The sequence below is a fragment of the Polistes dominula genome, unplaced genomic scaffold (genome assembly GCF_049000335.1).
Source record: "Polistes dominula isolate Pdom_NZ unplaced genomic scaffold, Pdom_raw_medaka contig_80, whole genome shotgun sequence".
NCBI classification, from domain to species: domain Eukaryota; kingdom Metazoa; phylum Arthropoda; class Insecta; order Hymenoptera; family Vespidae; genus Polistes; species Polistes dominula.
Genome location: NW_028301111.1, coordinates 1600937 through 1627709, shown reverse-complemented (window position 1 = coordinate 1627709; position 26773 = coordinate 1600937). Strand labels below are relative to the sequence as shown.

Genomic DNA, 26773 nt, shown 5'->3' with positions numbered 1-26773 from the left:
GTTTCTCTCTTTCTCTTTTAAAAATTCTGAAAGCAATGATAAATAAATAAATAAATAAATAAATAAATAAATAGAAAATAGAAACATATATTCCCTTTTCAAAATATAAAAATGCTATAATAAAATTTCATTTTTTCTTAGTCAACTCAACCATTCTGATATCTTTATCTATCTTTCTCTCTTTCTATTTCTCTCCCTCTCTTTCAAAAATTCTGAAAGCAATGATAAATAAATAAATAAATAAATAAATAGAAAATAGAAAAATATATTCCCTTTTCAAAACATAAAAATGCCATAATAAAAATTCATTTCTTCCTAGTCAACTCAACCATCGTGATATCTTTATCTCTCTTTCTCTCTCTCTCTCTCTCTCTTTCTGTTACTCTTTCTCTTTGACTCTTTTGATTCTTTTATTTTCGAGCACACGCTGTGAGAGAAGACAGCGAGGCATGCAAATTTATCAATTTAGTTGCCCCGGTACACTCTAGTGCATTGCATCATTGCACCGTAATCGCAACCAACTTCGTCGTCGTAGTTCTCACAACGAAATATCAAAAGAGAGACAGAGAGAGAGAGACAGAGAGAGAGACAGAGAGACAGAAAGAGAGAAAGAGAGAGAAAAAGAAACGAGGCTAACATTAGCAAGCTCGTAATTCGTCCTACACTTTATCTTCCTAAAAAATCTAGAACAAGAAAGAGAGAGGAGGGGAAAAAAGGAAGAGGGAAAGTGGGAAGAAAGGTGGAATATATGGTGAAAGGAAGAAGGGGGTTTAGGGGGTTTAGGGGTTAGGGGGTAGGTAGAAAGAAAGAGGAAGAATGACTAGTCCGTTTAGTTTCTTAGCAACAAAATTATCTACCCACGCAGACAACATATAAACCTAGTTACAAAATATTAATATTAACAATAATATTAATAATAATATGAATAATTCATTAAATTATTTTGTCTTCTTCTAAGAATCTTATTCTACTAAGAATTTTAATCAAAAATTCTGAAAATGTTGGTAATGTTTAATATTTTATATATATATATATATATATATATATATATATATATATATATATATATATAAGTATTATTTAATATAATATAATTAATATAATTAAATAATATAATTTATGTTATTTAATTTATATAATAAATTATATTATTATATAATTATATAATTAAATTATTATTAAATTTTTATATATTTATAGAATTAAAAAAAATATATAATTAAATAAATATATATATATTATAATGTATTCTGTGTGTAAATTTTATTTAGCATATTACTATAATATAAAATAATTAATTAATAATAATTTACTATCATAAATATAGATATACTAGTGTATTATACTAGTATAATACTAGTATACTAGTATTATAAATATAATACTATTATAAATATACTATTATAATTATATATATTATAATAATTTACATATTACTATATTATAAAATAATTAATCAATAATAAATTAAATATATATTAATGTATACTATATATATAAATGTTATTATTTCATATATTATTGTATTTAGGTACACAATTCTATTTCAATTCTGCACATATTAAAACTACAAACTTTTCAAACCTTCTGTACCTAATATACTCATAGATACATTACATTTCTATTATACATATAATTATTATTTTCATTTGTTAGATATAAGTACATAAGTATGAAAAAATCTTAATTCCTAAAATATCAAAAAAGTTCTATCAAAAATTTCCATCACTCTTTTGTACTAACAGACTTTCAACTTTACAACCCTTCACAGATACTAGACTCAAAATTATTTTTAAAAGAAATTCCATTGTACTTGAAGAAATTGCACTAGCATCTGTTTTTCTTCTAAAGTGGGGAATTGGGGTGAGATGAAAGAGGGTTAAGGGTTTGATGGGTTGATTGACCGTTTAACGTTCAATAGTGGTCCAACTTTAAGAGCTGACTCATGCTAGGTATTCGATAACGATGATTCCATTTATTGTATGATACTTAACACACAAACACACACAACTCACTAACACATTTATATATTTATATAGACCTCTACAAACTGTTGAAAAAGTTGGTTGCAACGAATCAATGCACCGTGTGATCCGTCTCATTATTTTCATGGCTTGATTCCAAACAAGAAAATAATAATAATAACAACAACAACAATAATAATAATAATAATAATAGTAAAGAAGAACATTTGGAATAAAAGATAATAACCTTTTTTTTATTTTTAACTATTTTTTATTCATTATAATATTTTTATACATAAATATTCAATGTCACAATGTTGGTTTTCAATGAAGTTCGAAATTAATGAACCAATTTTAATGAAATTTATTTTATTTATTATGATTTTTTTCAACTTAGTAGATAAGATTGTTTTCATTGAGATTATTTTTATTGTTTATTATTAATTTAAGGATTTTTGTACATAAAAATTCAATGTCACAATGTTGGTTTTCAATGAAGTTCGAAATTACTAAACCAATTGTAATGAAATTAATTTTATTTTGTGTAATTATTTTCAACTTAAAATATAGGATAGTTTTCATCGTGATTATTTTTATTTTTTTATTGTTAATTTAAGGATTTATTATTTAGAGATTATCTAGTTCTTTAGGTACTGTATATTTTCAATAGATGGCACTGTATTACAATTCAATTATTTGACTATATTCACGTCGTACGTTTTTTTCAGATTTACATATGACTTAACCAAACTTTGCTTTTTATATTTTTTCCTGTATTATTATTATATGTATTACATTGTAATTGTTGTATTATTTTATGTTTTGTTAATTAAATATCTTATATTATATATTTTAAAAAAATTTGATGTTGTTTTATGCTTAATTTGAAGTCCCAGAAATTTGACTGAATTAAATAGCTTAGAATTATATTAAGGGGACCTTCTACTCTGCAATTTAAAAAAATTTTTTTTTTTTTTACATTTTTCGAATGTATATATATGTAGAAATATTGTGTTAAAATTTCAAAAAGATCCGATGTATCTAACTACATTTTTGGTGCCTGAACGTAACTACCTCGGACCGCTTTCCTGAGCGTTCGGCGCGCACGGACGACTCTTATCTTGTTCAATCCCTTTCTCTTTCATTGTTTATTCAAGCAGTTTTTTTTATTGTAATCTGTATAATCGGCCGGTAATGGGCCGATAATAAATGCCGGTAATGGGCCGATAATAAATGCCGGTAATGGGCCGATAATAAATGCCGGTAATGGGCCGATAATAAATGCCGGTAATGGGCCGATAATAAATGCCGGTAATGGGCCGATAATAAATGCCGGTAATGGGCCGATAATAAATGCCGGTAATGGGCCGATAATAAATGCCGGTAATGGGCCGATAATAAATGCCGGTAATGGGCCGATAATAAATGCCGGTAATGGGCCGATAATAAATGCCGGTAATGGGCCGATAATAAATGCCGGTAATGGGCCGATAATAAATGCCGATAATAAATGTTTTTGCAATAAAAAATTAATTAAAATGAAAAATAAAAATTCATTTATATAGTTTAAGACTCAATTTAACAAACCCAACAACTTTTAGATCGATATCTTTTATAGTTTTCTTGGAAAAAATTCCAGAAAATAGCCTTTTTTTTAGGTGCTCAGAGTAGAAGGTCCCCTTAAATCGACGTTCAATAGATGGCGTTATATTACAATTCAATTATTTCGCGTTTTTCTTCAGATTTTCATATGACATAACCTAAGTTGGCTTAATTATGATATTATTTTGTGTGCATTCTATTCTAATTGTTGTTAAAATTTACTAAATAGTTTAAAATAATATTAAATCAACATTTTATAAAAAAACCCATCTGATTTTTGTGACATTCATTTCTAGGCTTATAAAATCAGCTTGAAAGAAAATGATAGAAAATAAAAGAGAATGTATAAGAGAGATAGAAAGAGCGTATGTGTGTGTATGCGAGAGAGAGAGAGAGAGAGAGAGAGAAAAGAGAAAAAAAAGAGAGGAAGAAAGAACGTTTACCAGGTGTCATCGACCTTTCTAGGTTTCTCACGCGTTTACTCGAGAAGAGAAAGATGCATACTTACGTATATGCATATATATATGTATGTACATGTATATGTATGTATGTATATATGTAAACGTCACCTGTCTGCGAAAACAGGTGCCTATTCATGCGACGAGATCATCCTAGTTCTCTCTCTCTCTCTCTCTCTCTCTCTCTCTTTCTTTACTTTTTCTTTTTTTTTTCTTTTTTTTTTTACTCTTTCATTTTCCTAGACACTTCTTTTCTCGTCTCTTATTTCTCTTTCTTTTCCTTTTTTTTTCTTTTTTTTTCTTTCTATTTCGTCGTCTACTTTTTCGTAGTCATTGAAAAAAAAGAAAAAAAAATTATGTGTTCTACGTTGGAAGAAGTTTAGTGTACACAAGGTTCTTCGTCGTACTTCGTTCAAGTCCAGAGTAATAAGCTTTTTTTTCTTTTTTGTTAGACTACGATGAAGACGACGACTATGATGATGGTTGTTGGGTACTTGGTATCCCCCTTTTTTATCTCTAAACTTTGGTTTATTCTTGCACACCTCATTCACCAGGTGCATCTGATTATTTTAAATTGTTCCGAATAAATTGTTTGTTGTTGTTGTTTATCCTATTTTTTATTTTGTTGTATTATTAAGATAAGGGATTTAAATAGTTTTAGTTTTAGTATTATGTATTGGTTCGATATATTTGTATTATTTAATTTGAATATTAAATATTGTTTATTTATTTATTTTGTACATTTAAATATTAAAATTTTATTATTTTCAATATTTATTATTTAGTTTAAATATTTATGATTATAATTTATTATTATAATTAAAATATAATATTTATTCATTTTTTATTATATTTATATATTTATAATTTATTAATTATTTCTAAATAATTTATTATTATTATAATATTAGTATATTAAAATATTATTATAATCTAAATATTCTAATTTATTATAATTAATATTGTTATTATCTATTTTGTATATATAATAATATTATAATTTATTATTATAATATTATTATATTATTATTATTTTAATTTAAATATTCTAATTTTTTATAATTAATATTATTATTATTTATATTATATATATATATATATATATATCACATGAAGGTATATTAATTTTCTAATGTATATTACAAATACATAAAATATATACTACAATCACTTATATATAAATAAATATAAAACATATTATATTATTTTAATAAAAAAAATTAAAATTGAATTATTGAATTTTTAAAATAATTAAAATTATTTAAATTAATTAACAAAAATTAAAATATATTATATTATTATATTAAACTATATTATTACATAATTTAATTACAAATATACAAAAACTAAATGTCATTGTAATTGAACAATAATTAAATAATCATTTAATCTAATTAATCATTCAAACCACCATTACATAAATTCATTGAATTTTTGTGATACATTAAATCAATCACAAAAATATATTTAATTTAATTATAATTATCATTAACATCTCATTTTTGTGCCACTTATATTAATCATTTCCTTTTTTTATTGTATTTTTTACAGACGATCCCGATGCTGCTCCACAAAACACACCTGCGGATCATTCGTACTTCCGAAATTCCTTTTATTACGGGTAAGTTCTCAAATTTAGCTAAAAACGAAACAAAAAAGAAAGTAAAAATAAAAAGCAAAGATTAAAATCTGTTCTTTCATCAGAGATTAACCCTGTAACTAAAATTGACCGTAATAGCAATCAACCGGTGAATTGTTTGTGTGTGTGTGTGTGTATAAAAGGGAAGAAATCGAAAGAGATTTGCATGATTACGGTATTTTCTCTCAGACTTACAATATTCTTCAAACTGTACTAGTATTACTTTTCTCTCTCTCTCACTCTCTCTTTCTCTTTCTCCTTAAATTTGCTATTTGCAATTTACATGCACGTTAGATTCCAATTTTCACGAAATTCTAGATAATTGTGCAAAGATAGTGAACACACTTATATACAAAGAGATCTTTAAGATGATAATTTTATATTTCTTTTTAATTCATTTTATTTTGCATTTTATTTTGCATTTTAAACATGTTTCATACCTGTACTTACTATTTTGTACTTATAATTTCAAAGTAAGTTAAAAAACAGTGTTTATCTTAATCAATAGTAAATCATAAAGCAAGTTATTGCATTTATATTAGATTGTATCAAAAGGTTTTCATCTACTTTGTTTTATTTTCATTGTATTTTGCATTTTATTTTGTATTCTAAGAATGGTTCATATTTGTACTTTGATAATTTCAAAGTAAGTTGGAAAACATTGTTTTTGTTCATTGATAGTAAATCATAAAGCAAGTTATTTCATTTATATTAGATTGTACTAAAAGATCTTCACCTGCTTTGTTTTATTTTCATTGTATTTTGAATTCTATTTTACATTTTAAAAATAATTCATTCTTGTATTTTGATAATTTCAAAGTAAATTGGAAAACATTGTTTTTGTTCATTGATAGTAAATCATAAAGCAAGTTATTTTATTTATATATTAGATTGTATCAAAAGGTTTTCACCTGCTTTGTTTTATTTTCATTGTATTTTGCATTTTATTTTGTATTCTAAGAATGGTTCATATTTGTACTTTGATAATTTCAAAGTAAGTTGGAAAACATTGTTTTTGTTCATTGATAGTAAATCATAAAGCAAGTTATTTTATTTATATATTAGATTGTACCAAAAGGTTTTCACCTGCTTTGTTTTATTTTCATTGTATTTTGCATTTTATTTTGTATTCTAAGAATGGTTCATATTTGTACTTTGATAATTTCAAAGTAAGTTGGAAAACATTGTTTTTGTTCATTGATAGTACATCATAAATCAAGTTATTGTATTTATATTAGATTGTATCAAAAGGTTTACACCTGCTTTGTTTTATTTTCATTGTATTTTGAATTCTATTTTACATTTTAAAAATAATTCATACTTGTATTTTGATAATTTCAAAGTAAGTTGGATAACATTGTTTTTGTTAATTGATAGTGAATCATAAAGCAAGTTATTTCATTTATATTAGATTATATCAAAAGATTCTCATCTTTGTTGTCTTATTTTCATTTTATTTTACATTTTATTTTGCACTCTAAGCATGTTTTATATCATTTTTTCAATTTCAATTTCAGTTTTAGAAATAATATGAAATATAAAATATAAATAATTTATTGCAATGTATTTAGTGTTTAAATGTAATCCTTTCATATATATATATATATATCTCAAAATAAAAAATATAATTATAAAAGTAGTTAATCAATAAATTAAAATTCAAATAAACTGAATTCATCAGTATTAATTCCTATCACATTATTTGAAATTAAATTAATACAACATGATATAAAAATTCATTTAATATTTATATTTTTATAATCCTTTTTAAATATTTCTAAATAAAACGTATAATTATGAAAGTAATCTAACAAAGTCAAATATTACAAGAAAATCAATTTATCAGTTATTTCATTCAGTATAAATTATTTCTCTAAACTAAATTAATTCAATATAATATTTATATTATAAAAAACGAGATTCATTAATTAAATACATGTTATTTCAACATTATATAAAATTCATTTAGTAATCCAATTCAATTTAAATGTCTCAAAATAAAAGATATTTTAATTAACCAACAATTATAAATACTACTTTCATAACTACTACTCATAATTATATTCTCATTTATTCAATATCATTATTATAATTATAATTAATATAAAGCATAAAAAAAAATATATATATATATATATAAAATCTCGTCTAGAAAGATGATTTTAATTAGTTAAAAATATACTAAACGTTTAGAAATAATAATACACACGTAGTTGAAATAGAAAAAGGAAATTAGTGGAGCGGATTAAAACTAGAAGTGAGGTTATAAGATATATAGTAGAATAAGTATATGTATAAGCAGACAAGTCAGACCTGTGTCATTCTTGTAACAACCTTTCTATCGGTTTAACGTTGTGTTAGTGACACCAGTTGGTTACCTAAACGTTTTTATAGTTCAGGTATAGTTCAACTAACAATCATTTATTAACAATCATTTAATTTGTTATTTTTTATGTGTTTCATTTGCTATCTTCACTTACAACTTAAATGAACTGATTTAATTTTGATGTAAAAGGTGTGTTACAATAGTGTGTTATAATGGTATTATTTACAATAGTGTTTGTTGTATAATAGTAGAAACAAAATTGAAAATTATCACTACAATTTCTTTGTTTTTTTTTTTTTATATTCAAATTAGATTTTTTTGATAATTTAATTCAAATTAGTATCTTTATTTTTGGTAATAATTAGTGTTTCATTCATTTGTATTTCATTTATTCATTTTGAATGGGTGCATTAGTATAGAAGGAATATTTTATATTATTTTATTTAGCTGTTTATATATTTATATATATTGATATATTTTAATTTGATATTTATACATTTTAATTTAATATTTTTATACTTATATATATTTATATATTTTAATTTGGTATTTATACATTTTAATTTAATATTTTTATACTTATATATATTTATATATTTTAATATTTGATATTTTTATATTTATATATTTTAATTTGGTATTTATAAATTTTAATATTTGATATTTTTATATTTATATATTTTAATTTGATATTTTTATATTTGTATTTAATATTAATATATTTTAATTTGATATTTTTATATTTATATATTTTAATTTGGTATTTATACATTTTAATTTAATATTTTTATACTTATATATATTTATATATTTTAATATTTGATATTTTTATATTTATATATTTTAATTTGGTATTTATAAATTTTAATATTTGATATTTTTATATTTATATATTTTAATTTGGTATTTATATATTTTAATTTGATATTTATATATTTTAATTTGATATTTATATATTTTAATTTAATATTTATATATTTTAATTTAATAATTATATATTTAAACTTAATGTATATACATATATATATATATATTTATATATATATTTATAAATTTGAATTTGAATTTGAATTGTTTCTTCGAAATGTTTCAATATTTACAACAACACCAATTAAAAATGTGAAAAGTAAAACAAATTCTGAATGAAGTATTTGAATGAATTTTTAATAAAATCTATTTTATTTGTAATATTGTAAAAAAAAAAAAAAAAAGAGATTCTAGTTATATATAATATTTCAAGTACCGTATAATACGTCAACTCGTGTCATACGATCGTGTTACATTGATTAGCATTAATCGGTTTACCATATTATAACGGTAATCTTACGTGCCCGTAAGAAGTGCACGGATGAAATTCAACTTCTCGGTGAAATTTCTAAAACGATTATCTTAATGGATCAGATCGATCAATGAAGAATAATCAAAAAAGAATTGAACGAAGAAAACAAATCATCTGACTGGTAAAAAATTATTTGAAAAAAAAAATATTTAATTATTATAAACATTGAAATAAGTGGAATAATTTTTTTTTATTTTCTATAAATGTATAAAAATAATTGCAATTTTAGAATTTAATTATTTAATCATTAATTAAAATTTTCTTAATTGTTTACAAGGTGGAATTATTTATCGAGAGTTCAAAAATAAAATTTAAAATAACAAAAAAATCCAAAGAATTTATTATAATAATTATTTTATTAATATTAAGTATTATTAAATAATAAATAATTAATATATTAAATATTTGAATGTGTGTGGTATAAATAAAAACATTCTGAAACTTAAGGTTATGTTCTATAGAAGAAAAATAATTGCAATCTTATGATTAAATTATTTAATAGGAAAATAATTTTTCCTATTTTTTATAAGATGAATTATTTATCCAGAGTAGGAATAAATAAAAAATAAAGCAAAATATTTTATATTTCGTAATAGGTTCTTATATTGCTTGGTTAGGTTCTTACCTAACCTAACATTATTACATATTTAAAATGATTTAAATCAGAAATATAAATTTCTATGTACATATTTTCTTTTATTTTTTACAAATATAAACAATTATTTATCAAAATTACAAAAATATTTGTTTATCTCATTAAAAAATAAATCTATGTATAATTTTTGTTAACAGGCGTAAGTCCAAAGGACAATGTTGTCGTACATGTTACCAACGGAGGACAAACCACCGCCTGGAGAACCGAATCAAAATCATCAAAAAACCCAAGGAAATTATCGAAACACAAGCAGCACCAGTACCAGTACCAGCAACAGCAGATTACACAAAAATCCACGAGACCAATATCAACAACAACACCACTATCAACAACAACAATACCATCAACAACAACAACAACAACAACAACAACAATCACAAGCAATTCGGCAAAAAACAACGGCCTCTACTATAGCAAATACATCGACATCACCGAAAAAATTTGTAGACGGAAATATTAGAACTATGATAGTTTCTAATAAAATTGAAGATCATCATCAACAACAACAACAACAACAACAACAACCACCAAGTTCGATGGATCGTCATCATCAATCTCAATTTCAATTCCAACAACAACAACAATATCAGATACAACACTCCTTGTCATCGGAAAGTCCAAAACACAATGGTACTTTGGTAACCAAAAAATCAACCCTACACAATTCAAATAGGGTTACTAAGGATGACAGTTTATACAGTATCGATAGTGATGCTAGTACTGTTGGTAGCGATCGGAAGAATAAAATTCTCAACGGTGCAAAACATGCCAGTCTCAAGAGGTAAATGAAACTTTTATAAAAACACCTATTACATAAATCTAACTGTTGATTTAACTTTTGTTTTAAGAGGATTGGATCAAGGGATTTGTTTAGTTACAAGTTTCAGTTTGAGTTTAGGTCTGAGTTTGAGTTTGAGTTTAGTTTAAATTGAGTTTAAGTTTAAGTTTGAGTTGAGTTTGAGTTTGATTTTAGTTTGAATTGAGTTTAAGTTTGAGTTTGGATTGGAGTTGTGTTTTAATTGGGTTTAAGTTTGAGTTTGAGTTTGAGTTTGAGATTGGGTTTGAGGAATAAGAGGTGAATTGAGTTGAGTTGAGTTGAGTTGAGGAATAAGAGGTGAAGGTGAAAGAGATTGAGGAAGAGGAGTAGGAGGAAGAGGGGGTGTTGTGGGGGCTGCTGGCAGATCGAAAGATGGAGATAGAGAGTTCAAAGGTCATTCGAGAGCACCTTTCTAATTCGGTTCGCTAGCTCGGTCTTTAACCTCGGTTCTCCTCGTTCCTAACAGATGCCACGATGTATATCGAATCTTTCTTTCTTTCTTTCTTCTTATTCTTCTTCTTTTTGTTCTTGTTCTTCTTGTTCTTCTATCTTATTTCTTTCTTTCTCTTTCTAACCTCTCTACTGTTGAGATTTACTTTCGCGTAGCTTAGTACTGCACATGACTGCAAGAGTACACACTCTATTAATTCTAATCCAAACTGTCAGGAAGTTAGAATCAGTCACATACTATTTTTCACTTAATATATTGTTTTAATGTAGAGATAAAATGATTATTATTACTTTTTGTTAGATATTGTTGAGAAGATGAACAATGCAATGACTTGATTGATTCATTTGTTGATGATATTTATTTTTGTTTGAACAGTTTAATATTAGAAAGTATTATTAGTTTGCAATATAATATATTACTTTTTCAAACTGATCAGTTTTGATTATTAAATTTTGTAAATTAAGAATCAGTCACTTACTGATTCTCCTCCTTTCTCATTTTCAATTAACACATTGTACAACTTAACCTAAAATATTTATTAATACTTTTTGTTAGATATTTTTTGATAAGAAGATAGTTACAATGAAATCATTGGTTCATTTGTCTATGATATTTATTTTTATTAGAACAGTTTAATATTAGGAAATATTATTAGCAATTGCAATTTAATATATTACTTTCTAAATCTGATCAATTTTTATTATTAAATTTTATCAATTTAGTATCAGTCACTTACTCATTTTCAATTAAAACATTCAAAATATCAGGACCTATCTATCCTAATCAATTTTAATTATTTAACATTGTGAAAATGTAGAATCAATCATTTGTTTTTCTGTATAAATATCAGGAAATATTATTAGACTGCATTACATTTGTTATTCTGACAATTTTTTATTATGGTTTATTGAATTTAATAGAATGTTCGTTAATTGCATTTAGGATCTCATTTGAAATGATCTATGTGTATTATATATCGTTTTATCCGACTATGTAGGACGAGAGTGGTAAAAACGTACTTCCAACTGTGTTACACAACAGAGTTGCGAGATAATGATTTATAAATACATATTAGTTTTGTTGGCTTTAATACTTTGACGTGTTCCGCTCTTATTCGTTCAAACGTCAAACTAAATAAGTAAGTAAGTAAGTAAGTAAGTAAGTAAGTAAGTAAGTAAGTAGGTAGGTAGGTAGGTAAGATTTCCAAATACTTTTATTTTATATCCAAATCCAAATACAGATATTTACAGTATACATGTTTTGTCCTATTGATTTGATTTGAAAATTTAAAAAAAAATTTTTTTAAAATTAAAATGATTTTATTTGGACATTAATTTGTTATTTTTAGATAAATTATATAATGTTAAGTAATTTTATTTAAATAATATTTATATATTTATATATTTGAGAGAAGAAAAATGAACGACGATTGCGCGCGAAAAACTTTCAGTCTTTGATCACGTGGTGTGTGGAAGGAAGGGGAATAACCAATCACCAAGCTGAACAATATAATATATTAAATATATATATACATTTACAAAGAAACAAATGGAAAACTATATATTTATTTTATTTTTAATTTTATTGGAATATTTTTCAAAATTATTTTCCTTAATTGTTTGAATTGTTTGGTAATTGTTTGAAATTAATATTTTATATAATGGAAAAAAAAAATATATATATATAACGAGACATGTTATTTTTACATGAATAAAAAAAGAATTAAATCAATCGTATTATATATATATATATAAAAAGGAAAGGTTAAAGATGAAAAGTAACATAATCATTGAAATAGACTTATGATCTTATGATCGACGTGAAGTTAACAGTTGAACAGTGCCAAATCAAATGACTACAATGTGCCAAGTATTGCAACATTGAGAATACATTTTCTGCTACTACCTTTTGAAAGGTAAGATTGCATCTCAACTGAAGGAGTAGAAATCGACTAAACAAAATATATCGAAAGGTCTTCGTGTAACTTCCTAAATATATGAACAAAAAGAAATAAAAAAGAGACGAGGTGAAAGCATGAAAAGAACAAAAAAAAAGAAAACAAATAACAAAACGATAAAGATTTTCTATATACAAAAGTAACATTTACTTTTGTTTTTTTTTGCTAACGCACGATTTTATTTCACTTGGAAACATTTTCTTTACTTCGTAATACGATATTTTACGACATTTGTACGTGGGATAGGTCAAGGTCAGTTGTCGTAGAAAATACTAAACCCCCACCCCTTCTCTTTACACACTCCTAAGTCATCTCCCCCTCCCCACCCCTCTTCTCACTTTTTCTAACCACACTTTTATTCATACACCTCAGTTTTTTTGCTAAACTTTTGTTTTGCTGATTGAAAATAATTTCTTTGTGGTTTTTTTTTTTAAGGATCTGTCATCCATGTATTTGTTTCTGAATGATTTTTTTTAGTATTATTTTAAATGATTTTTTATATAATTGTTAAATAAAATTAAAATTTAAGCGAAGTAAAGTGAACGAAGATTGTGCGCGAAAAACTTTGAGTCTTTGATCACGTGGTGTTTGGAAGAGAGGGGAAAGCACCAATCACAAAACTGAACGATTTAATATAGTAAAATAATTGTATTATTTATCTATTTAAGGACTTCATTAATTTTTATTTTTTTTATTAATATTTATTGACAAAAATAAAAATAATTGAATAATCGTACATTTTGCAACGATAATTTAATTTTATTTAAAAAAAAATAAGAAAAGTAATAGCAAGATAAATTGAAAATTCATAAAATCGTATATTTTATTTATTACAAACATTTATTTATAATAATTTATAAAATTGTTATAACAAATTGTGTACTTTTTACTATAATGAAACAAATAACAATAAGAAAAACTCTAAAATTGCAATTGAATTGTTTCAATTTATTTAATAAATTATGTAATGAATTATTTTCTTTGATAACTGTGTAAAATATAAATTTTAGAAACAAAAAAAAAAATTAAAAATGTACAATTTTTAGCAGAAAATGAATGCGTTTAAAACGTCTGTTAGGAAAAACATGAAGTAGTTACTTATTTTAACGAAATCGTAATTCTCGTTTAACCTCGCGACTAAATTACATTTGCCAGAAAATTATTGCGTTGTGGACTTAAATTCTCTTTCTCTCTTTCTATTTTCGTACATCGTAGATTTTTAAGAAGAACGTACGTTATTTATACCGGAAACAGATATATATATATATATATTTATTTACTTACTTACTTTCTTTATTTGTTTTAATATTACGCGTAGAATTTAATCGTACATTTATTTTCACACACATATATTGCATTTTGAAAAGAATTATTTCGAAGAAAAAATAATACGTCGATTGTGAGTGGGTGGTGGGGATGAGAAACACAAAATTTCGTTTGTAAAAATAAAAGACGATTGGTCAACAAATTTTCAGCCTTTAAACGTCCAGTGTGTGAAAGGGAGAAGGAAAAACCAATCACAAAGTTAAAAACCATTTTCAAACTCATTTCCAAACTCATTTTCATGTATATTTCCTAACCTCAAAACTTTCCGTGTTTTGTTAGGCCCAAAAATTGTCAACTTTCACTCTCATTTAATATTACACTCCTATTTTTCATGACAAATAATTTTCTATCAAACAAACAAACAAACAATTTTTATTACTTTTAAAAATATATTCCTTTAAGTAAATTAAAAAACATGAACTAAACAGCAAAAAAATTGCAACTTCAAATAACACTGAAGTTTTCAGGGTAATTTTGGTCGATAAAACAGAAACCGTTTTTACTACACCATCACACCAACCTTTATTTGAGGTTAACCAATGATTTTTAACGTTGTATCTAAGTTAAATCTTTCAAAGGGCTTGCTTATCTCTATATCGAAGTGCACTTTAGGGTTACATCAAAAGTGTATCGATTGAAGGAACCAACCAACCAACCACCCAACCAACCAACCAGCTATAGACTCGACCTCGACCCCGACCCACCCCAACTTCGACCAATCCGGATACCTTCGAGACTGGACTTCTTACGTCCTTCTCACCTTCGTGTTCTTTAAACTCGACACGTCTGATTCATATTATCTTGGATTATCCCTTTTTTCATTTTTCTTATCGTTCTTCACTGGGTCATACGAAATACTCAAACATCGTGGTTTTCAACTTGTCTTCATTTATTAACCCTTTTTATCAACCTAATCATTAATTAGGTTGTCTATCAGATTGTTTAATCATAAATAAATTCGTTATGCAAACTGATAAGCTTTTTCAGCCAGTGCATACGGGAACGCATGTGTTCATCTTAAATTATTGATATTTTTTATTTGTTTTTTTTTTTTATTCCGACAAAGCCTTAAAATATCCTAAACATCTTGAAATTTAAGAATATGTTACGTTTTTTCTCAAAAATTACAATTAAAATAGCTAGTGGTCACTATTTTATACGCATGACGAGTATACTCGTCATTAGAAAAATTGTTCCACTTTTAGACGAGTATATTCGTCAATAGAAAAATCGTGCTTCTTCGTCTCCATGACGAGTATACTAGTCAATCACAATTAACTCATTAAACTTATCATTTAAATTTATCTTATCACAAAAACGAACAATTTTGTTATATTATTCGGCATTGATGTCTAGTAAGGAATACTAAAAGGGTGGTCCCATCAAATTACTGTACTCCCTTACTGTATTATATGTTCAGAACGATGGAGTGGGGGTTAGGGTTGAGGTGGGGGGTTTTAGTTGAAACGTACGAGATGAAACAAGGACAGAAATAGTTGTAGATAGTTAGATAGTTAGTTAGATAGTGGTAAAGGGGGATCTTAAAGGAGAGGGGAATATGTAAGGGAGATAGTTGAAGAGGAAGGGAAAAGGGAGAAGGGAAAAAGGAAGCAAAACCCTTCTTGCTTTTGCTATATCGAATCAGATCTATTAGCTTCTGCTTTGCTCGCTCGTCTGCTTCGTTAATGGCGCACAGAAACGTTCCTTCCCCTCTCACGTACACTCCCCCCTCCTCCTCCTACCCCCGACCCTTTATTCTTCTCTTCTACTACTACTGCTGCTGTTGGTTCTTCTTCTTCTTCTTCGACATTAGGGGAGAAAACAAAGGCAACCTACCACGTTGTGTCGGGGGAGTTGGCTTCTCTCAAATGCTGCTAACCACTGCGACAGTGGATAATTTTCTTGATTATCATGATGAAAAAGAAAAAAAAAAAAAGGGAATTATGTTCGTGTGTTGACTATATATTTTTTTTGGTCTTCTTTGTATTAAGGGTATATAGATAAAGAGAAAGAGAGAGGGAGAGAGAGGAATGTATGGTTTTATTCGAATATTTATTTTATGTATTCTTAGGGGAGTTTGGTAAAGTGATGGTACTTTATATGATTTTATTTTATGTTTAATTATCGTTAGGTTTTTTTTTTTGGTAGATTATTATATATATTTTGAATTATTTTATGGATGGATATTTTTTAAACAATGTTCACTGTATTTTTTTAAAAGAATATTTTGAATATAGAATTCCTCATTTGTTTTATTTTATTTTTAATTATTGTATGGTTGTATGTGTGTGTTTTCTAGATTATTATTTATATATATATATATATATATATATATATATATATATATATATATATATATATATATATATATGTATTTGAATTATTTTATTGGTGGATATTTTTTAAACAATGTTAATTATATTCTTTTAAAAGAATATTTTATGTATAAAATATTCCTCATATATTTTATTTCAATTTTTATTACAGTAAAGTTTAGTGAAGATTTGTAAAAATGTTAATATTATTATTTTTTAATTTTATTTACTTTTTATTTTTGTACAAGAATATTTTGTACAAAGGTTTCTCTAAGATATTAATGTACAAAAAGTTATTTAAATGTTTATTTAATTTTTTAAAAATAATATTTTAGGTACAATAGTCTTGGTTTATTTTATTTTATTTTTCTTATTACAGTACAAGTTATTGACATGTTTATTTAATTTTTTTAAAAGAATATTTTGGATACAATAGTCTTGGCTTATTTTATTTTATTTTTTTTTCTTATTACAGTAAAATTTGATGGATAATTTGTAAAAATGTTTATATTTATTATTTTATTTTTGTAAAAGATTTTTAAAACAATTTAGTTCTTGAATTTACCCTACCTTTTAAAATATATCAACGTGAGCAACCATTATTTATAATTTGATTTATTTAAAATAACTGATTTTTGTTTTCTTCAATTAATTGAAAGAAAAAAACATTTCTATTAAATGTAACGGGTGTACACAATTTAAATGAAAACATTATACATCTCCATGTACGTATTTCAACGTTATGGAAGATAAAAAAAAAAAAACCAATGAAATTATGAAAAGAAGTAGATTCGCGAGTGAGATTTTAAAAGAAAGAGGCAATTTGTGTCGGAACGTTATTTTCCCCCTTCATCGTGAGATATTGCACTAAAACAAAAACGGAAGTTATGTTTCCATAGTTATTAGACACTTTTCTCAACCACAAAGTATTGTTTCATCATTCATTCATTTATTCATTCATTCGTTTTAAGAGATTTCTTTTCTATCTTCCTTATTTTCAATTTCATTTTATTTTTTCGACAATAATGAACGACGAGTAGAACAAAGAATAAGAAGAAAAAGAAGAAGAAGAAGAAAAATAAAAAGAGGGGGGAAAAAAAGAAAAAGACAAAGACAAAGTAGAAGAAATATAAAGGAATTTCGTATAGCGTGCACCGAATCTCAACTCGTTGATCTACCGTTGAGAGGGGCTCGTGGTTGTTTGCTATTGCGAACTCGGTTAATTAAATGTTACGCAATCGTCCATTGCTATGATGTTATCAAGTATTAAATGCACTCTCGCAAAACCAGCTGCTTTTGTTGGTTTCTTTTTTTTTTTTTCAAGTGAAAATTTCTTTTGATTTGAAAATCGTGAAACGGAAGAAGAACGTGAAACGGAAGAAACCGTAAAACCGATGAAACAAAAATAATTAATTGATTAATAAAAGCAATTAATTAATATAAAACAATTTGTAATTTATAAAAAAAATTTGTAAAAAATAATAATTAATTAAATAATTAATAAAATTCAATATATATATAATTAATAATCAATTATCATAAATAAATCAAATTATAAATAATGGCTGCTTACGTTGATACATTTTGACTCTAGTTGTAAACTTAACAACTAAATCGTACACCCGTTACATATAATATAGAAATATTTTCTATTTAATTAATTTCTAATTTAACTATTAAATATTATTTAAATAATACTATAGTTTCATTAATAGTAAATTCAAAAGAATGTTGCTACTACTAAAAGTTGCTAAAACTAAAAACGTCAATCAATTTTTGTTGTTAAATAAAATTTCATATAATTTGCAATTAATTTAACATAAACTTCTATTATTTATAATTTATTCATATATTCAATATCTTTAAATAATGCCATAATTCATTTTATTTATACTTTTTTTTACTCTTTTCTTTTTAAACATACGAATAGGTGTGTTAGGTTAGGTTATCATTAACTTTCATATACTTTAGTCACACACAAATTTATTAATACAATTTTAAATATTTTTTTCCCCATTCGTTTCTTACGTGAGTTTTCTTTTTTTTTTTATTTTATCCTGCTGTTTTTTCTTTCCTTGTTTTTTTTCTTAATTTTTTTTTTTCGATCAGAAATCATTAAATATTTGAAATGTCAACGAGACCATAAAACAAGCGTTGCGATTCGTTGTTACGTCATCGAATTAGAAACAAGCATGTTACGTTGTGACGCGTTACACTTAAATAGAAAGTGCACACACACACACACACACACACACATATATATATATACTATATATGGATGTGTACATGTTCTGTATGTATTTCTACTTTGTATATATCTATTTATGCATGTGTATGTTTAAATGTGTACGTGAATTGTGCAGTCACTCGAAAAGTGCATCCAAGACCACGTGACTTTGACACATTGGCGCGGTTGAGTTTAACTTATCGACCGCTACGTGGCAGCACCTTATGGTCATTCTAATATATTCTACATACAAGAATATTTTCACATATAATGTATGTACGTATATACATGTATATAACTTACTCATACATATATACGTGTACTAATAGATTTATTTTGAATTAAGTAATGTTCCTTTAAGTGTTTGCTAATTGATAATGATTTAACTCGTCAAACGATTACGAGGTTATATTTGAGAAAATATTGGTAATCGTCAAGGTCATTGGTTATTTTTTTTCTCTCTTCATATTTATCTTTTCTATTTCAAAAAACAAATAAAAAGGAAAAAAAAAGAACATTTACACGGTTGAACTTCCATCATATATTGACACCCGTTATAAAAACCTTTTTATTAAAAGATTTTAATATATTAATGCGAATAAACATAAATTATAGCTGTTTGTTATAAAATTAGGATCAATGATTTAATTTTAAATTGTTAATGTTTTATTTATAAATATTTAAACATTCAATCGATTGTTTATCAGTAATTAAATTAATAAAAGGTTTGATTTTATGGATAATAATCGAATTTACGATTGTAATACAGAATTTCGGTGAAATATTGCGTAACAAAAGTTTGCTTATGATTGGTCCATTTAATAATAAGATTACTCTAATTGCATTTGAATATTTTTCCAACTAACCTATACTCATGAACAATAAACGGACGATTGATTTTCCTGTTATATACAGGTTCCATTTGCGATTTATTGTTTAAATTGCAAATTATCTATGACTATATGCTATTGTACTTACATCTAATTGTAATTGTTGAAAATGGTGGAACTTATACACGTGTAATATGCTTGGTACACTATTGTCAAAAGTTTCAAAAATTTAACCTAAATTCAAAAAAATATATATATACTCATGAACAATAAACGGACGATTGATTTTCCTGTTATATACAGGTTCCATTTGCGATTTATTGTTTAAATTGCAAATTATCTATGACTATATACTATTGTACTTACATCTAATTGTAATTGTTGAAAATGGTGGAACTTATTCACGTGTAATATGCTTGGTACACTATTGTCAAAAGTATCAAAAATTCAACCTAAATTAAAAGAAAAAAGAAAAAATATTTTAAAATTAGAAAAAAGGATATTTTTTAAAATTTATTAATATGCTTGTGATACACTATTGTCAAAATTTTCAAAATTCAACGTATATTAAAAAAAAAAAAAAATAAATAAATAAAACGATACTGTAATTTAAAAAAAAAAACTAAACCTTTTCAAATTTATTATTATGCATGGTACATTATTGTCAAAAGTTTCAAAATACAACCTAAATTAAAAAAAAAAAATAAAACGATATAATTATTAAAAGAAAATAAATCTTTTTAAATTTATTAATATGCTTGGTACAATATTGTCAAAAGTTTCAAAATTCAACCTAAATTCGAAAAAAAAAAACATTTTAAAATTAGAAAAAAAGGATATTTTTTAAAATTTATTAATATGCTTGTGGTACACTATTGTCAAAATTTTCAAAATTCAACTTATATTAAAAAAAAAAAATTAAATAAAACGATACTGTAATTTAAAAAAAAAAACAACCTTTTCAAATTTATTAATATGCATGGTACATTATTGTCAAAAGTTTCAAAATACAACCTAAATTAAAAAAAAAAATAAAACGATATAATTATTAAAAAAAAATAAATCTTTTTAAATTTATTAATATGCTTGGTACAATATTGTCAAAAGTTTCAAAATTCAACCTAAGTTCGAAAAAAAAGAAACATTTTAAAATTAGAAAAAAGGATATTTTTTAAAATTTATTAATATGCTTGTGATACACTATTGTCAAAAGTTTCAAAATTCAACTTATATTAAAAAAAAATTAAATAAAACAATACTGTAATTTAAAAAAAAAACAACCTTTTCAAATTTATTAATATGCATGGTACATTATTATCAAAAGTTTCAAAATTCAACGTAAATTCAAAATAAAGTAAATAAAACGATATTACAATTAGAAAAAAAAAAACAAATTTGTTTAAATTTATTAATATGCTTGTGATACACTATTGTCAAAAGTTTCAAAATTCAACCTAAATTCAACAACAACCAAGATAAAATTAAAAGCAACAACCAATTAGAAATTTTCTTTTTATTTCCAATAACAAACTATACTTTCATTTCATAGTTATTTATTTAAATAAATAATACAGATCGTTAATAATAAATAAATAAAAAAAAAAAGGAAACAAATTTCAATGAAATAGAAATATTGAAATTCGAAATTAAATTGAAAACATTCTTCGTATTTGATCTTTCTCTCTTTCTGTCTGTCTCTTTCTCTCTCTCTCTTTTTTTTAATTTTTATTTTTATTATTATTATTATTATTATTATTTGTTATTCTATTCATCTTTATCAACATACTGGATAGTAGTAATCCGATCGTTCGATCACGGAATTTCAATTTTGATATCGGTCTGTCTAGCTTCTGCGGTCACCGACTCGTCTACCCCCCCCTCCTCCTCCTTTTTTACCCCCTTTACCACTTCATCCCCCTATACTTCGGTTGTCGGCTGTCACTTGATAGGAAACTGAGGTTTATTAACAATATTTTTTTATTTATTTCATCTGTACAACTTACTTAACGTATAATGAAGTAGTATTAGTTGGTGTTTGTATCTCGTAAAAGATACATCTGAAAATATTATTCTACGATTTATTTATTATCATTAATGGTAAAAAATTTATAAAAAGGGGGATAGAGGGTTGTTTTTTATGGTGTCAATGTAAATTGTTTTTTTATTTTTTTTTTTTTCGTTTCAACGATGAACAACACATTTTTTTTTTTTTTAAACGAAATTTAGTACAAAATTTACAAAAGAGGGAAAGGGGGTTGTTTTGTATCAATGGAAATTGATTTATTTGTTTTCTGTTTTTGTTTTAACGATTAACACATATTTTTGAACGAAATTTTGTTTGTTTAGGATGCTAATTGGTATACTAATAACAAAAACATTTAATAATAAGCAACGTTTTGTATTAAGTAGTATTTTAAAATCAATTTTTCCTAATGTTACTTCAAACGTAATAAATAATAACACCTATAGGTATTTATTAAATAAATATTCGAGTATTAAAAATAATTATTAAAATTATATAAAATTAAATTAATTTAATTTAATTTAATTCAATTTAATTTAATTTAATTTAATTTAATTTACTTTAATTAAAAAATAATTATTTTAATTTTATATTTAATTTTATAGAATAATATTTATAAAAGAAATATAAATTATTAAATTAAATTAATTTAATTTAATTTATAAAAAAAATATTATATTATATTATTATATTATATTATTATTTTATATTATTTTATATTATATTATATTAAAATTAAATAAAAATATTATATATATATATATATATATATTTTAATTTTATATTTTAATATAGTTTCATATTTTATAATTATATATTTAATTGTACAAAATAATATTTATAAAAGTAATTATAAATAAATTAAAATTTTAATTAACTTAATTTAATATTAAATATTTGTAAAACTAAATTAAATTAAATTAAATTAATTAATAAATGATCCTTATTTCGTTTCGTATATATCAATTTGTATTATTAATGTTAAATAATAATAATAATAATAATAATCAACATTGAAAAAAAACTGTATTTATTTTTTAGAGTGTCCTTTGGGTCCAGTAAAGGATCGATGGTTGAGACTCTTGTTTATGAGACTCCAGTTCAAGAAGAACCTGAGATCAATCATTTTTTGGACCATAATGGCCGCTTACCCCCACCTATGATACCTGTACCTGACACCGAGTAAGTCAAATAATTAAATCAATTGATCAATTATTAATAAATTCAATTAATTATATAGTTTTTTTTTTTTTTTTTTAATTTTAAATTACGTCTATTCGTATTTTTAGTCTAACACACACACACATGTATATGTTTTTTTCTTTTTTTTTTTTTTCTGTATAGTATAATATTTTTGCACGTATACGGTTGCTTACGTTATAAATGACGTCATTAAAACGGCGCACCTAAAACCGAAATAACGTTTCGCCATTAATCGAAGCGTAAGAAGTACTTTACTTAGGTTAGGTGCACTTTGGCGTTTCTAATCATTATGAGAAATCGATATTTTCTAATAGTAGAAAAAGCTTTTTACTAATCGAATGCTAGTTTCTTATTTTTATTATTATTATTATTAGTTCTTACAAAGAAATGAAAAGTTTAATGTTTAAACGAAATTTTAAATTTATTTTTCATATAATATTAGATTCTTTATTTTAATATTTAACAATTTTTATTTTTTACTCCACTATATATATTTTTTATTTATAAAAAAAGAATTGCAGATTAAAAACTGTAGATTTTTTTATAAAAAAAAAAATGAAAAAAGGGGAGAAGTGGAAATTATTAAAATTAACAAAATGCAAAGTTTAATATTTAAACAAAATTTTAGATTTATTTTTCTTATAATATTAGATTCTTTATTTTAATATTTAACAATTTTTATTTTTTACTCCACTATATATATTTTTTATTTATAAAAAAAGAATTGCAGATTAAAAACTGTAGATTTTTTTATAAAAAAAAATGAAAAAAGGGGAGAAGTGGAAATTATTACAATTAACAAAATGCAAAGTTTAATATTTAAACAAAATTTTAAATTTATTTTTCATATAATATTAGATTCTTTATTTTAATATTTAACAATTTAAAATTTTTATTTTTTACCCCGATATATATTTTTTTATTTATAAAAAATAACTGTAGATATAAAAGATAGATTTATGTTAAATTTTAGTAGAAATTTATTCAGATTTGTACTTAAATTCATACTAAGTATTTTTATAAAATAAAAATAAAAAAAAATAATAAAAAATTTATTACATTTAACAAAATGAAAAGTTTAATATTTAAACAAAGTTTTTTTTTTTTTTTTAATTTATTTTTCACAAAATACTAGATTTCGTTTTAATTAAATTATCATCGATAGTCGACGTTTGTGAGTATTTAATTGAAATTTATTCAAAGAAACTAACTTTGATTTGTCAGATTATTTTCGTTGTATCATCAAAATCATCTTGAACACGTATGTGAGTGTATATATGTGTCTGTATGTTTGTGAATTCGTCAAAAGACTCACCGGAAGTTATTCAAAACTTACATTAGTCTGATGCAAGTTGTCTCAAGGTGAAATATTTCTTCTTCTTCTTCTTCTTCTATTTCTCTTTCTTCTTCATCTTCTTATTTTTCTTCGTTAGAAATTCAAGATAAGACGGTTTCGGTTTACATCGATCAAAGACTGAGATAGTATTATTTTTGATCTTGTTGAAATTAACTTACTCATAGACTCACACTTATACAGTTAAATTTATAAAATCGTAATTCAAACGAAACAATTTTTATTCCGTGTTAAACCCCCGCTCCCTCAAAAAAAACAAAAGTAGAAATCAAAAGAAAAATAAAACAAAAATTTTCTTCCAAATAGAAAGCAAATGAAATAATATAACTAATAAAATAATTTATTAAGTAAACAATCAATATTATTATAATTATATTAATATAATTACTATTATAAATAATACCAAAAATTTTGCGTGCATTTATTGTATTGAAACATAACCTTAAAATTACATAATGGATACTTCTTGTAAAATAAACTTTGAAAATATGAATTGAACAACTCACAAACTTTTGATTTAACTTAATAATAAAATCGAAAATAAATAATAAACAAATAAAAATGTAAATTTAACTAATACAACCTAACTGTTGATATATTTTAAATTCAAATATTTAAATTGAAATATTTATATTTAAACAAGGGGTGTCCCGCCACGCGTTGCTGTGGCTCATAATCAGTCCGATACACACATCTTTAAGTCAACGAATTACCTTATACCTCCATCTGTTAGAATCTTATCGAACTAACAGAGATAATCATGACTCTTTGTTAATAAACAAATAATTCGCGATTAATAAAATAATATTGCAATTATAAATTGAGATATAAACTATCCTATCTTTCAAGTTGAATGAAACTGCACATAGTGTGCAAAATTTGATTAAAATCGGTTCAGTAGTTTAGGAGTCCATTGCGGACAAACAATGTGACACGTAATTTGTATATATTAAGATATTTATTATTAAAATCATTCTACCCTAGTAGAGCACTAAATATTGAATAGATGTGTATTTAATATTAAAAAGACATTAAATTTATTTTTATATTCTATTGCAATTTCATTTTGTTTCTTTTATTTTATTTTATTTTTTTTTTTTAATAGTAATTCTCATCTCGTACGAAACGTATTGACCATTCCGGTTATTTCGCGGAACATGAATGTTTGACATGGTACATGAACATTGATAAAGAATACTAACTTCAATATAAACGATAAAAACTATTTCCTTTTTTTTTTAGATTTATTTTTCAACTACATATTTACTTCTCTCTCTCTCTCTCTCTCTCTCTCTCTCTCTCTATCTCTCTCTATTTCTCTTTTTCTCATTTGTTTTCTTCTCTTTTTGTTAAATACTTCGAAGTATCGTTAAATCTAAAATCGAACGTTCGATTATCGGACTCCGATAAATGTTGGTCTTTCAAACCAACCGGTTTTCTTTCATCTAACATCTAACGAAACTTTTATTACTCTTATTTTTATTTATATTTATTAATTATTATTATTATTACTAATAAATGACTAGCATTCATTTTATAAATAGTTAGAGTATTGATTTATTTAATTTTAGGATTTATTATTTAGAGGTTAGACTAAGTTCTGTAAGTTTTCAATAGATGACACTGTATTACAATTCAATTATTTTGATATATTCACGTCGTACGTTTTTTTTCAGATTTACGTACGACATAACCTAACCTTTCTTTTTATATTTTTTCATTAAAAATAAGATGTTGTTTTATGCTTAATTTAAAGTCTCAGAAATTATGAATGAATATTGATTTGATTGCATTAAATAGTTTAGAATTATATTGAATCAACGTTCAATAGATGGCGTTGTATTACAATTCAATTCACGTTGTTTTCAGATTTTCATGTGACGTAATCTAACCTTGCTTTTTATATTTTTTCGTGTATTATTATTTTATATATTCCATTCTGATTGTGGTATTCTTTTGTGCGTTGTTATTATTTACTAAAATAGTTTAAAATTAGATTAAATCAACGTTCAATAGATAGCGTTGTATTACAATTCAATTATTTCACGTTGTTTTCAGATTTACATACGACATAACCTAACTTTGCTTTTTATATTTTTTGGTAAAATTTTGTGATATTATTTTGTGTTGTTATAATTTACGAAAATAATTTAGAATTATATTAAATTAACATTTTATAACAAAACCACAGCGGTCAGAGCATCTTAGTATTTATATATATAATAAATAAATTGTAAATAAATTAAACAAAAAAAAAATAGATAAATTATTGCATCTTCTTTAGATG

General features: G+C 24.1%; 1 protein-coding gene across 4 annotated transcripts in view; it reads left to right on the top strand.

Annotated features, from left to right (window-relative positions):
• LOC107071687 (uncharacterized) overlaps positions 1 to 26773 on the top strand; it is a 122593-nt gene that overhangs the window by 42383 nt on the left and 53437 nt on the right. For all 4 annotated transcript variants that reach the window (XM_089176739.1, XM_089176740.1, XM_089176738.1 and 1 more), the window contains exons 3-5: positions 5576 to 5645; positions 10121 to 10764; positions 22971 to 23111. In XM_089176739.1, the coding sequence (XP_089032865.1) occupies positions 10139 to 10764; positions 22971 to 23111 (767 nt within the window). In that variant the 5' untranslated portion in view covers positions 5576 to 5645; positions 10121 to 10138. The remainder of the gene's footprint in view (positions 1 to 5575; positions 5646 to 10120; positions 10765 to 22970; positions 23112 to 26773) is intronic.